This window comes from Solanum tuberosum, unplaced genomic scaffold (genome assembly GCF_000226075.1).
Source record: "Solanum tuberosum cultivar DM 1-3 516 R44 unplaced genomic scaffold, SolTub_3.0 scf00122, whole genome shotgun sequence".
Lineage (NCBI taxonomy): Eukaryota > Viridiplantae > Streptophyta > Magnoliopsida > Solanales > Solanaceae > Solanum > Solanum tuberosum.
Genome location: NW_006239050.1, coordinates 1332745 through 1346722, shown reverse-complemented (window position 1 = coordinate 1346722; position 13978 = coordinate 1332745). Strand labels below are relative to the sequence as shown.

The 13978-nt window shown below is 31.8% G+C and overlaps 1 protein-coding gene across 1 annotated transcript; it reads left to right on the top strand.

The window, feature by feature from the left end:
• Window positions 1-957: 957 nt before the first annotated feature.
• On the top strand, window positions 958-7297 carry LOC102578441 (U3 small nucleolar RNA-associated protein 6 homolog). The gene is made up of 6 exons (XM_006350414.2): window positions 958-1479; window positions 2246-2902; window positions 3596-4051; window positions 5146-5318; window positions 5886-6069; window positions 6799-7297. Exons 1-6 carry the CDS (start codon window positions 1084-1086, stop codon window positions 6889-6891), a joined length of 1959 nt encoding a protein of 652 aa, XP_006350476.1. The 5' UTR covers window positions 958-1083; the 3' UTR covers window positions 6892-7297.
• The last annotated feature ends 6681 nt before the right edge of the window (window positions 7298-13978 follow it).

Below are 13978 nucleotides of genomic sequence, written 5' to 3'. Positions count from 1 at the left end.
GGCAAAGGGGAGGGGGGATTCCACCTGGTGTCCGACTCCGGTTAAATCCAAATCGTGCAATGCACGGTCCATTTGGGAGTGACGCTCCAAATAAGATTTTTTCTATACCCAGAGTTCGAACTCGAGACATCTGATTAAGGGTAAAACAGTTTCACCATTGCACCACAATCGATGTTAGTAGGGGTGTTCATGGGTTGGATAAAGACCAATCCAAATCGTAAAATTGAACAAACCATTTTTATTTGAGATTGATTTGGTTTTAGATTGTTAAAAACCTATATTATTTTGTTTGGGGTTGATTTTATTCGAAAAAATAACCGAACCGAACCGAACCGATAAATTATATACATATATTTTATTATTATACATACATAATATAATATTTTTACAAACAATTTTAAGGATCTTACATACGTTTTCATAAAAAATTATTTTAATCTATTTATGAAAGCAAAAATGTCCAAGATGAAAACATTTATCTTATTGGTTTCATGTATATAAGTGTCTATGACAATTCTTTGTGGGACTAGAAATATCAATGTCTCTTTCTTCTAGGCCAAAATGGTGAATTTTGAAGTTTTTTTCACAGTAAATTTAGAGATTGAAAGTTTTAAAATGTCAGTCGCTAACTATTTTTTCATTTTGAATGGATTGTTTTCACTTTTTTTCCATTGCTTTTATTTTTGAGTATAGTTAATAACCAAATAACCGAACCAAACCGAACTGAAACCGATAATAACCAAATTGATAAATGTATATTATGATTGATTTAGTTTGATTTTGAGAATTTTAAAATCGATTAAGTTGATTTGATTTTAATTTTAATCAATAACTGATCCAAAATCGATCCGTGAACACCCCTACATGTTGGTTAGGGAATCAAAAAGTACTTAGATCCATCAACAGGATTGCCAAGCCCATATTCATCTTTAATGGGCCGGATTAGAAATCAAACAAATGTAGCCCGAACTTCTTTCTTCCCAAACCCTCCGCTTGTTTTTCTTTTCTCTCTCTCTGTTTCTACTACAAACTCCTTCAACTGACTAAGAAGAAGAGGAAACAAAGGAAAGAAGAAGAAAAACTATGGCGGATGTTGTACAGTTCAAGCTGGAGCGTATGCTCCCTGAGCTCGACGACCTTGAAAAACGCAGTCTATTTAGCCGCCAGGAAATAGCGGAAATAGTGAAACAGCGCCGGAAATTTGAGTACAGGTTGAAGAGACCTAGTCCATTGAAGCAGGATTTTGTAGCATACATTGACTATGAGAAAAGTCTCGATTCTCTACGACTTCTACGTAAAAAAGCTCAGATGAAAACAACCGGCGATAGAAAGTTGAAAAAGTCTGTTTCAGATTATGCTGGAGTTTCCAGGATTATTGAGATTTATCGGCTCGCCACCACTAGGTTTAAGGGAGATATAGAGCTTTGGTTTCAGTATTTGGAGTTCTGTAGGGAGCGAAGGAATGGTCGAATGAAGAAGGTACGTTTACCTTTGCAGAAACTTGTTTAATTGGAAGCTCAATTTCGTGTTTTATACTTAAACGTAGTTATTATTTTATAATCCAGTCACTTAGAGAGTTCCTAAATTGTCTAAAAATGTGTGTAATTCTTTACTAATGGAATGATATAACAAAGTTATTTGGCATTGAGGCATAGTTGATTATTGATGAGATTAATATATTATTAGAGAGCAAACAAGTTCTAAAACATTGGGAATAAAAAAACTTAAGATAAGATAATTAGTATAATGGAAGGGCAGTTAATTTTTCTCTTATTATGTTAAAATGTCTTTTATTTGACAAAGTTCCATTTTTTAAGCATTGAGGGTTGTCCTTAGTGTATTAGTTTTGCCCCTTCTGCAAACCAGTGAATTTGATGAACTTATTTTCTACATAAAAATCCAAAGCTGCAGGCTTTAAATGTGTATTTTGAATATAATTGTAAATCAAGGCAGTCAACACACTAAACCTTGATTACTAAGTTGGTTTACTAAGTCTGTTCTGTGGTCTAGTTTCTAGTTTTCAACTCTTTAACTTCTCTTGGGATTTAACAAACAGTATATATTTCTTAATCCTTGGTTCTCTTACCTGTATTTATGCACTTGCATATGATCATTTGCAACATGGTAAAATGGCAAAATCTATCTGGTGTTGATTTCCCTCCTATATTTATGAAAATCATTAAATGTTGAGAAACTGTGCTCTCGGGTGTCTTATGCTGTTCTTATGCCTTTTGTTCTTCAATAGGCCCTTGCGCAGGTAATCAGGTTTCACCCTAAGGTGCCTGGAGTATGGATATATGCTGCAGCTTGGGAATTCGATAACAACTTAAATGCTGCTGCTGCTCGTGCCCTAATGCATAGCGGCTTGAGAGCATGTCCAACTTCTGAGGATCTGTGGGTAGAATATCTCCGAATGGAGCTTACATACCTAAATAAATTAAAGGCCCGCAAAGTTGTGCTAGGAGAGGATGAGGGAACACTAGCTCGTTCTGGCAAAAGTGCTAAAGAGGAACAGTGGAGAGATGAGAACAAGGAATTATTTATTGTCCTTGATGATAAAAGAGAGGAAGACAAATTATCCAACCTTCACGACGGAGACTCGAAGGAGAAATTAGATTTATTTAGGGAACAAGGTTTAAGTGTTCTTCAGACAGTTTACGGTGGTTCTATTAAAGCCCTCCCTTCCAGTTTCAGTTTAAGAACAAAGTTTCTTGACATACTAGAAGCAACAGATTTAGGTCATTCAGAAGATATGCGAAATGAAATACTTGCTGATATGAAACGGGACTTCTCAAAAGAACCAAAATATTGGGATTGGCTTGCAAGACAGGAAGTGATTGATCTTAATAATCCAGAGACTACTGGAGCAATGACAGCTGATCAGTTAAGCAGAGCAATTGAGGTAATACTAAACCTTTGTTGATCCACATGTTCGATTTTGATGTTATAATCTAATTCCTGCATTGCCTGTAATGTGATAATTTCTGGATCTTTCATGTCTAAGATCACGTGAAAAGGACATATGTTTGCCAGAAACTTAGGCTTGCTATTTATAAATGAAGGTTCTTAATTCCTTAATAATCCTCAATCATTGTTTACTCCAATTCTCCAGTCTAAGGAAAAAGTGGCATGAATTCTAGAATTACCCCTTCTGAGAGTCCGTCTTCTAGTTTGGTTGGAAGATTGTTCCTTCATGTGCAGCAGAGCGGCTATTTGAACTTTACTGTTTGGACAATGTTATACTTCTCCAATGCCTAAATCAGATGACATATACCAAAAGTCTTTGATTGCACATGAAACATTACGAGGCTTGTGCTTTACTGTTTGAGATCTTCCTTTCCTTTAGTTTTATGGTTTGATTCACTCTTTCAGTGCACTGGTAGTAAATCACTGTTTTACAGAATATCCTGTATAACTTTCTTCGTTCATTAGCAGGTGCAGGCAACTGTATGTTCTTGAGTGACAAATTCTGATACTCTTTTTGTGGGTTCGAGTGGGGTGGGGGTGGGGGGTTGGAGATTTCATTATCTGCAGTTCTCTTTTTATGGTGTATATCTGTACCCTGCTGACACGACTACCCACATTGATTCTGTAGGTTTATGAGGAGGGTTTAAAAATTGTGCCTTCAGCTTCAATGTTTGATTGTTATGCAAAGTTCCTGATGGACGTCATCCATTTTAAAAATAAGGGAAGTCAATCTTCTGAGCTCTTCAGTACAGCTAGGCATGTTATGGATCCTATTTCACATCTCCTGGTAGTATATGAAAAGGCTGAAACCATGGGATGCATCACAGAAGATCTTGCTTGCCAGCATGTTTCTTTTCTACTGCAACTTGGGAAAGTAGATGAAGCTAAGACTTTGGCGGAGAAATTGTGTTCTGGAAAATTTTCAGAAGCAGTGCAGCTATGGGCTTTACGGTTCTCAATAGAAATGAGATTTATCCAGAAGAACTGTACTCCAAATAAGGCAGCTCTGTCTTCTATCTTTGAACTCCTGAGAAGTGTTTTGTTGAAACTTCCCATATTAGAAGCAGAAACTATATGGCTTATGGTAGGCCAAAGCTTAAACCTTTCCCTGTTTAGAGTCTTTTTCATGCATTATAAGATGGTGATAGAAACTGTATTGCTCCTTCTGACTTAGCTGTGATATATGAGATCTTGTTTTCCAGTTGCATATATCAATATTTCTTCTGCTATTACATTTTTGGCGTACTTCTGTAGATGAAGCTGAATCCTTACTAGATATTATAGAGTACTTGTAAGCTGGCCAAGGATACATCTTGTGCTTCTTTTTGAACATGTAAATTCACTATCTTTGTACTGATGATTAATATAGTGTTTCTTTAAAAGAACACTTCTGCTATTTGAATAGATTCCTTTTGCGAACATTGATGCTTGATACAATACTACATATAAGATGCAAGTCAGGGCAGTGCTTATATTTCAGTAGATTCTATTCAGTGCGCATTATGTTGAGTATGTTAGAGATGTATCAGTGGTTGAGACATGCACATGGCTACACCATTTCACTGTCATTTGTGTTATGCTTTTAATTTTCTATTTGCTTTTTGCTTTTTTAGAATAGGGAAGCATCTGTTGAGTGCTTCATGTGATTACATATGCAATGCAAGTCTGAGGAGTGCTTATATGTTGGCAGATCCCATTGAGTTCAGTGCATGTTACATTGTTGAGCATGTTAGCATGTTAGAGATGTACAAGTAAATGATGGATGCATGAGGCATCACAGTTTCACTATTGGTTGTGTATGCTTTTGGGGATAGAGTTGCATTCATAAGAAGTGCGGGATTTGTCCTTGTCTATGTGAAACTAAACTAATATTACCCAACAGAAACATTAATATTTTCTCAGTAGTTGTTAGGATGGAAGGTCTCTGAGCCAAAATAAAATAAAAATAGGACCTCTTGGAGCCAGTTCCATGGTATTTTGATCAAGCACAAGAATTTTCTTTGTTTATCATTTTAATTTTTCTTTCAAGCTATATTGTTACATGCCATTCTGTCTGATTTCCTTCTATGCTTTAGTTTTACTTGTGTCGAATGAATGGAATATTTATAAGCTTGAACTTCATAGATCCATTTACTCCAAAAAAATTCTTAAGATCCATTTACATTACATATTATGCAGGCGCTCAAATATTTTTCCACTCATAAGAAATTCTTTGACAAGTTGGTTGAGACTTCTATATCTTTACTGGCCAAAGATGGTGGAAGTGATGATGGTTTTTCCCTCTCTACTACCATCGTCAATTTTGTTCTGCAAAGGGATGGACTTGGGAGTGCTAGAGAGTTGTATAAGAGGTATGCTACTGCTGATTGATTATAGTCATGTATATATAGTGCAAACATCTATGTTTGATAAACTGTTCTGTTATAGTGAATGTGCTCCTGTACGTTAACCTGAAGAAAGATTTGTTTAAGAGCATGGTAAGAATGTGCTGACATCTATCTTTAGCCCACTTTTTTTAGGTTAAGGGAATACAGTCTATAAAATGAACCCTCTTCCAACTGGATCATTGTATGAACAAATCATAGTCCTTCCATTATTGCATTAGCTAATCAGTTGTTTTCTGAAGTTGGTTTAGGTAATTAGGTACCATGTTTGTTCACTTGCTTACTAGTATCAAAAAGATTAACCTGGTGCAACTCTTACTTGATATTGGGTCCTTTAAAATTCAAGGACTTCCAGGTGTTGAGAGATATAAGGGTTTTCTTCAGTCTTTAGACTTTGTCATCCAGTATTATTTAATCAAAACTTCTTCCGATGTGTGAGATCAAATTTAGGGGTGCTGAGATGATAGATGATGTTTCATTTGTTCTTTAAAGAGCAATAGATACATGTTGACTGACATTGACTGCCTTGTGCAGATTTCTTGCTTTACCGCATCCAGGACTTTCTTTATACAGGAATTGCATTGAGCTGGAATTGAACCTTGCGTCTAGTGGAGATAAGATTAGTCTTGGAAATGTCCGAAAACTATTTGAAACTGCACTTACAACTTATGATCAAGATGTCAGATTGTGGCAAGACTATTATAATATGGAAATCAAGGTACACGATATTTCCTTCTCCTCCTCCTTTGGGGAACACATTATTTTTCTCACTAAAACAAATAGCAGAAAATGTTCAGAGATATGCTGGGAATTAGAGGAAAAAGGTGTGCGCTGTTTCAACTCCAATTGTAAACCTAAAATGAACAAGTGCCTTCTCTCTTACAATTTAAGCTTTTAAATGATCACACATCTTGGCATGGTTATAAGTCATGAGTTCTTAAGTCTTATTGTCAGCGCAACAGCAATTATTTTCGATTGGTTCATGTTAAAGAATCATGCCGATGAGCATAAAATTAAAAAAAATACTAATGTCCTCTCTCTAATATTTTGTATTTTAGATATATTTGGAATTTGTATTTGGTTGCAAATTTGTTTCCTTATCAACTTATGGTGACATATTCAAGAATTATCCTCCTTTGCCTTTGAAGTCGAGTAGCATTTCTAGTATTCTAAGGCATTGTTTAATTGACTCCCATTAGTTTAAGAAATGATGTGTGTTGTGGCACTAATTATTTACCTATGCTTTTGTAAAAGATTATGATCCAGCGATTGTTGAAGGTAGTGGGGTGGTTTCTTAAATGGGCGTGGGGGGTGGAAGTATTTGCTGCTGCTATTTATTATGTTCCAACTTTGTGGAGATTTTTGTTACTCATGGTCATGGACTATGGATAAATGAGTAATCATCTAGTGCTGATTTTTATTTTTATTTTTAAAAACTACTGTTCAGATGGGAACATCAGAAACTGCAGCAGCCGTTCACTGGCGAGCACGGAAAACCCTCAAGAAGAGTATTTCCCTTGTACCCTCACTGGATATGTGATCAATCTCATGTGTGAATACCGTCAAAATTTGACTTGGGAATACTTTGATCAAGTAATATAACCAAAGCTCTCTGTGGAGGTCTGGCTAATGTGATTTGTTATGTGGTGCACCATCTCATATATCATTGAGCTGCCAATCTTAATCTACATCACAATTTGCAGTATTGGTTCTCTTTTGAGGACATCTTATGTAATCTGAGTCACTGTTAAAGGAGCCTTGCTATATTCTTAGGCAGCAACTGTGATATAAAGCTTTTAGGAGAGCTATTGTCAATTTTCTTGACCTCTCAAACTACTTGGAACGACAAAATTTTGTAGACGAGTACCTTTAGCTTTGTGTGTCAAACAAACAATGTACCATTTCTATCAAGAAAGCCCTCATATGGTTTCTTCTAATTTCATTATTTCAAGACTTTGTTTTTGTTCAAATATAGTAATATTTTCATGTTGAGTTCTAGTTCTTTGATCCACGAGTTTATGCCATAAACTAAATTTCTCAATAAATCCTTCTTGCACTTGAAATCCGCTTCGAACTCATTGATCAATAGGCGTCTCTAGTTGTCTGTGAAGGACTTAAATCTTTCATCTTGTGCATAAAACTTCTGCAACCCAGTTTCTCTATTAGACATGATAAAGCGTTGATTCTTATCTAGTCGTTTGTCAATCATAAACACTATAGTTTCTTATTTATGACATGCTAAGAATTTGATTTTTGTACAATATTTGTCAATCATCAAAACTTCGAATTCAACATAGCTCAAAAAATAATAAAAGTAAAACAGTTAAAGACACAATTATAGACTTCTGCTACAAAATGACATCAATTCATGAACGAAACGTGAAATAATAAAATAAAAATAATGAACACCATGTTTGAATAAAAAAAAATACTTGGAACGTTTAAGGTTGCTTTTAAACGACATATAGTAGTACTTTGACACAAATATTTCCTCTTAAAGAAATACGCAATATTCTTTAAGATGATTTGTCTTACTATACTAGTTTTATTAATCAAGTACTGGACAAAATGTTTTTAACTTTGTATTTGAATAAATAATTGTATCAACAATTAAAATTCAAACCTTCTAGATTTTATTATTTATACGGAAAAGGGTCATATTTGCCCTTGTACTCTTAGAAATGGGTCATATTTACCCTTCGTCATACTTTTTTGATATATTTGCCCTTACCATCCAACTTTTGGTACATATTTGCCCTTCTATAGTTAACTTATCATATCAGCATTTTTATTAGTCCACGTGGCGCCTACTTGGCTCCATGTGTATATTCTTTTATTATAATTAAATTAAAAAATTACTTTCTATTTAGTATTATATCCGACCCATTTAATAAAATCCGACCCAACTAATGTGAAAATCCATCAGCCCTAATTTCATTACCCATTAGCCTTAATTTTATACCCATCATCTTGCGTCACAGGTGTTTAAGATTTAATCTTCATCCATGCCATTGTACAGGTGGAGCTGTTCCGAAATGATCAACACCGACTGAGGATTGTGGTGGACAGTAAGAGTGAAGTGGATTTGTGGTACAAACTCAGCACCTCCGTGATACTGTCATCTAAGGTCGTGCACAGAGGTTTAACAGCACCTCACTCAATTCCCTTCTTAAGATAGAGACCTAGTCTCATATCATGTTCTTTTTTTTGTACATTAGTTGGTCTTTTCTGTCTCTATCTCCAGTAGTTTGGTATTTTGTTTTTGTGATTTTGGTGAGGTATTGAGTTTTATCTGCTATGCATTTTGCTTCTTCCATTTGTTTCTTATTATGCTTATGTAAGTTAGATTGGTATTGTCTATGTAAATACGACATAACCTTGTGCATGAAAATACAAGAGAAACACCGATTTGTGTAATGATATTTCACAAAAAAGATGATGGGTACAAATTAGGGCTAATGGGTAATGAAATTAGGGTTGATGGATTTTCACATTAGTTGGGTCGGATTTTACTAAATGGGTCGGATATAATATTAAATAGAAATTAATTTTTTAATTTTAATTATAATAAAAGAATATCCACATGGAGCCATGTAGGTGCCACATGGACTAATAAAAATGGTGATATGATAAGTTAATTATATAAGGGCAAATATGTACCAAAAGTTGGATGGTAAGGGCAAATATATCAAAAAAGTATGACGAAGGGTAAATATGACCCATTTCTAAGAGTACAAGGGCAAATATGACCCTTTTCCGTTATTTATATTAGGGGTACATGATCGGGTTGGTTCGGGTTTTTCAAATATCAAACCAAATCATTTGTATAAAAATTTTAAATTTATAAATCAAACCAAACTAATAAAACTCGGGGTTTTTTTTGAGTTTTTTAACCTCGGGTTGGTTCAGGATTTTCAAATACCAAACCAAACCATTTGTGTCGGATTTTTAAATTTTTAAATCAAACCAAATTAATAAACCTCGTGTTTTTTCAGGTTTTTGGATTTTCCGGTAAAGTAATCATACAAACATATAATTAACTTGTGCTCCAAATATTTCTTTATAAGTCCAATCAAAATACAACTATCTAAGGTGTTTCTTAAGAAAATAACACAAATATGAGATGGGTGATGACACTAAAATATTCAATAAAAAATAATAATGAAATCGTATAAAATAAATATTACAAATTGATAAGTCATAATGAAAATGATCATAATTTAAAAGTACTAAATCATGCTAAAATAAGTCTAATAAGTATTAATTACATGATTAAACATTACAGAAAATTAAAATTAGGTTATGTATTTTAAATGTCTAAACCAATGTAAAATTGAAAAATTATTCAACATTATTATCATTCTTAGTGTTGAATTAATTTATTTTGTTAGCCTTAGTATTCATTTGACTTTGAATTGAGCTTTATTAGAATTACTAATATCTATGGACTATAACCTTTATTGGACCATGCAAAATTTTAAATCTAAAAAAAACTTGAAAAAATATGTTAAAAGATAAAAATTATGAAAGCATATAAGTAATATTTAGAAATTACATCAAAATAAATACTTTTATGTATAATTTTAATTTTTTTTTATATATATAATGTTGTGTTGGTTTGATCTTGGGTTGACTTTTTTTAGTTAAAATCAAACCAACCCAAGTATAGTCATATTTTTTTTTCCAATATCAAATCAAGTCAAACCAAACCATTAATCAGATTCTTTTTCCGCTTTAACTCGATTTACGATTCAATTCGATTCTCAATTTAATTTTGTGCCCCTGCTACAGAGTCTTAAGCCAAAAGCAATCTAACTTTGTAAAAGTAAAATCGAGCTTGTATAGTTGTACTTGTATTAAATCAAATTTCAGTCTAGTCTTTAATATTTAGTTATGTGCCTAACTAGTCTATTAGAAAAAATATATATTCATATTAGTAGTAAAGTAGGCACAGCAGTAGTATTTTCAATTCGATGAACAAAATGAATTGTAGTTGGAAGCTAGTGAGTACACATTAGTTCCACAATTAAGTCGTTTAGGTACAAGTTAGCTATGGCAGATGCTTTTTTTTTTCTTCATTTGGTATTCGATATCTACATTAGAGTCCGACTAAATTCGAATTTCCCTAACAATGACAATTCCGTATTCAAGAAGATTCGAACCCAAGACCATTGTTTAAGAATGAAAAAGTATTTACCATTTCACCACAACCCTTATTGGTGCATATACTTCTTTTTCACCATATGCTTATCTTACTCTTACACTATCACATATGTTATTACTCCCCCGTTCTTCTTTCTATGTCACCATTTTAGATTTCACGTTCCTTAAAAAATTAGGTAAGTTTACTATTGCATTATTATTTAGTGTTCTCTTGAAGTCAAGTTTTCAATAAATGAACATAAATTAATTAAATTGATCAATTAAATTGACCAATAAACATGAATTAATCATTTAGTTTTCCTATGTTGATCAAATTCATAGATCAATGATTGTTGGTGTAATATACCACAAATAATATAAATTACAGTTGACAATACAATGAAAAAAATGAATAAGCAAATCTTTAGGTTGAGTTGCGGATATCTCGCTCTCTTTAAGGAGATTCAAGCCCACTGTGTCATAATTTACACCGATCCAGCAATAATACTCTTGATTTATCCTCTCCAGGATACAACAGCCCAACAACGTGTACAATTCAAACAACTTCGGATTATTGAAGAGTCCAAAGCTCCACATAAGAACATATTCCTTCAACATATAATTATTCTCTTTTGTATAGTGAATATAGTTGAAGACTTAAAATATTTTCTTTGTCTCAACTCTCTCTTTCACTACTGCACACTATAATATTATTTCACACTTCTCATCTTTCTTGACATCCTTCACAAAGGAAGAAACTGTTAGGGTTTTGCCCTGATTTTCTTACCTTATTTGAAATTTATTTTTCTTTTGAAGGAAAATCAAAATATTACCATAAATGCTTTAACTTTTCTTGAAATGAAAATATATTTTTCTTCCATATTTGGTTTATTCTTTCCTTAGAGAAAACATTTAGAGATCTATGAATTGAAGATCCCTATTCTCATAACAAAACAACAATATCATCCACAATGTAGTCGTTTAGAGACTTTTGTTTATGAGGAGATTTTCTCTCTACGATTTTAATGTTTTTTTATTAGTTTTTAATATGTAGGCCAGTTGGTCAAATTTCATATAATAATATTTTGATTTTTTAGTATAAGTTTTTGTCATCTGATTTATCAATGTCATGATTTGTAATTGTAAGCTTCCGCATGACGCCCTAATCACTTTCGAACCCAACAGAAACACCACTATTTATAGGTGAAGACATCTTTCATATAATCAATAGGTAGAATGAGGGTAAGTAATGTGGATAGATAAATATGATAGATATTAAATAAGTTACAAGAAACTAATGGTCATATGAGTTATAACAAAATAATCACTACAAGAGTTACAAGAACTAATGGTCATATAAGTTACAAGAATCAATAGTCATCTTCTACCACAATTTATATCCACTAACATATACATTTAATATTTTATTAATAATAAAATGTATATACACCAATAATAACTTTAAGGGTAAAAAAAAATAAAAAATTATTTATATATTAATTTGTAAAATAACAAATATTAAAAATTATTTATTTTTAATAAGAACGATATATAAATTAGAACGGGGGAAGTAATAAAATAAGAAAAAAGAAACTTGTAATCTGACTTCTTGTTGTAATGGTAACAAATTTCCAATAGAAAAAATTATGTTGGAGTATGTAGATACATTAAACTGTGTTGAAATTTTATTATTGATATTCCCAAGGCATGAATGCCTATCACAAAATTAAGGTAATAAATACTCCACACCCCTTGTCCTCAATTCACTTATCTTTGATTGAAAATATTACTTCATCTTTGTCTCTTCAACAATATTTTTCTACTATTGACTTTGTACGCTCTTAAGAAATTATAAATAAAAGAATAATTTTACTATTTTATTCTTTAAATATAATAAATACAGTATCTTGAAAAATGTAATAAGAAAATGACTATAATTAATAATAAAGATAAATTAGGAACTAAGTGTAAGATTATCTATTGATTTCATAAAATGAACAAGTATTGTTAGACATCCCAAAATAGTATAATGGACAACTATAATTGAACGGAGGGAGTATTTAAAAAGAAAAAAAAAATTTGCCTTCTGTTAAATAAAAATAACTTAATAAATTATAAAAAGATAGCCATTAAAATAGGCCGTGGAGTTTAACTATTAATATTCTATGTAATTACTTAATAGTAAAAATAATATAAAATAATACTCTCTTAATTTTTTTATTTTTTTTTGTAGCCTTCATTGCTACGTTCTGCCTATACAAGTATAAAAAAATAATATATTTTTTCTTTTGGAAGGGGAACAACAATTCTAACTTGAGTACCATAAATTTGAATCCGTTACAAATTTGACTATTGTTGAACGATTGAACTTCTTCACTCATTTGTTTAATAATGTGAAAACAAAATTCTGTTTACTTTAATCTTATGGAAGTTTCTATCATTTGATATAATTTATTCCAAATCAGAACAAACAAACAAATTACTTATTTTAGGAATTTAATTTCTTTTATTCATAAAAAGTAAAGCAATCACATGTCCAAAGGATTTATGAGCCTCGTTTACAAGTCACTTTAGGCTTATATTATACTAGCTTGTCACATTTTAATTGGCAAGGTTAGTAAAAGTTTTCATTTCAAAATAATTATTATTTTATAAAATTAACTAATTTTGTGTTATTTTGCCTTCAATATTAAACTTTTATTTAGACATGCGATATAAAATTATGATTTCAAATTAGCATATGCGATTTGGGATCATGATTACAAATCTCATTTTCTCAAAAAAATAAACATGATTTGAGATTTCAAATCATGATTTCAAATGTTTTTAAAATCTAAAACTTGACCATGAATTTATATTTTGAAAAGAAGAAGAAGAGGATTCGTTATTTTAATTTTGAAAAACTCATGCTTAGCGTGAAAATATTGTTCGTACCATGTACATTTTTTTTTATATTAAACAAAAATAACTAGTTACTACTATTTATAAAAGGACAAAAATAATCTTACAGTAGATCTTTATAAGATTTCGTGCATCAATTTGAAAATTTATAATCACAAATATTTATTTATAAAAGGAACATGAGATAAGTGATTTATCAATATGGTGGCTAGGGGTGTTCACGGTTTGGATAAAAACCGATCCAAACCGAAAAACCAAACCAAACCGATAAAATAAAACCGATTTTATTTGGGTTTGGTTTGGTTTGGTTTTAGATTTTTAAAAACCGATAGTATTTGGTTTGATTATGGTTTTATTCGAAAAAACCCGAAGAAATAACCGAACCGAACCGATGAATTATATACATATATTTTATTAATATACATACTTAATATATTATTTTTATAAACAATTTTAAAGATCTTATACATATTTTCATTAAAATTTCTTTATAATTTACTTATTGAAAGCAAAAATGCCCAAGATGAAACATTTATCTTATTGATTTCATGTATATGAGTGTCTATGTCAATTCTTTGTGGGAC

What these genes read in the sequence shown, in the direction of transcription:
- LOC102578441 (XM_006350414.2), top strand. Translation starts at nt 1,084, where the DNA reads ATGGCGGATGTTGTACAGTTCAAGCTGGAGCGTATGCTCCCTGAGCTC. An exon ending in AGTTAAGCAGAGCAATTGAG is followed by an intron (nt 2,903 to 3,595) that starts GTAATACTAAAC and finishes TTGATTCTGTAG; the next exon opens with GTTTATGAGGAGGGTTTAAA. An exon ending in GCTAGAGAGTTGTATAAGAG is followed by an intron (nt 5,319 to 5,885) that starts GTATGCTACTGC and finishes TGCCTTGTGCAG; the next exon opens with ATTTCTTGCTTTACCGCATC.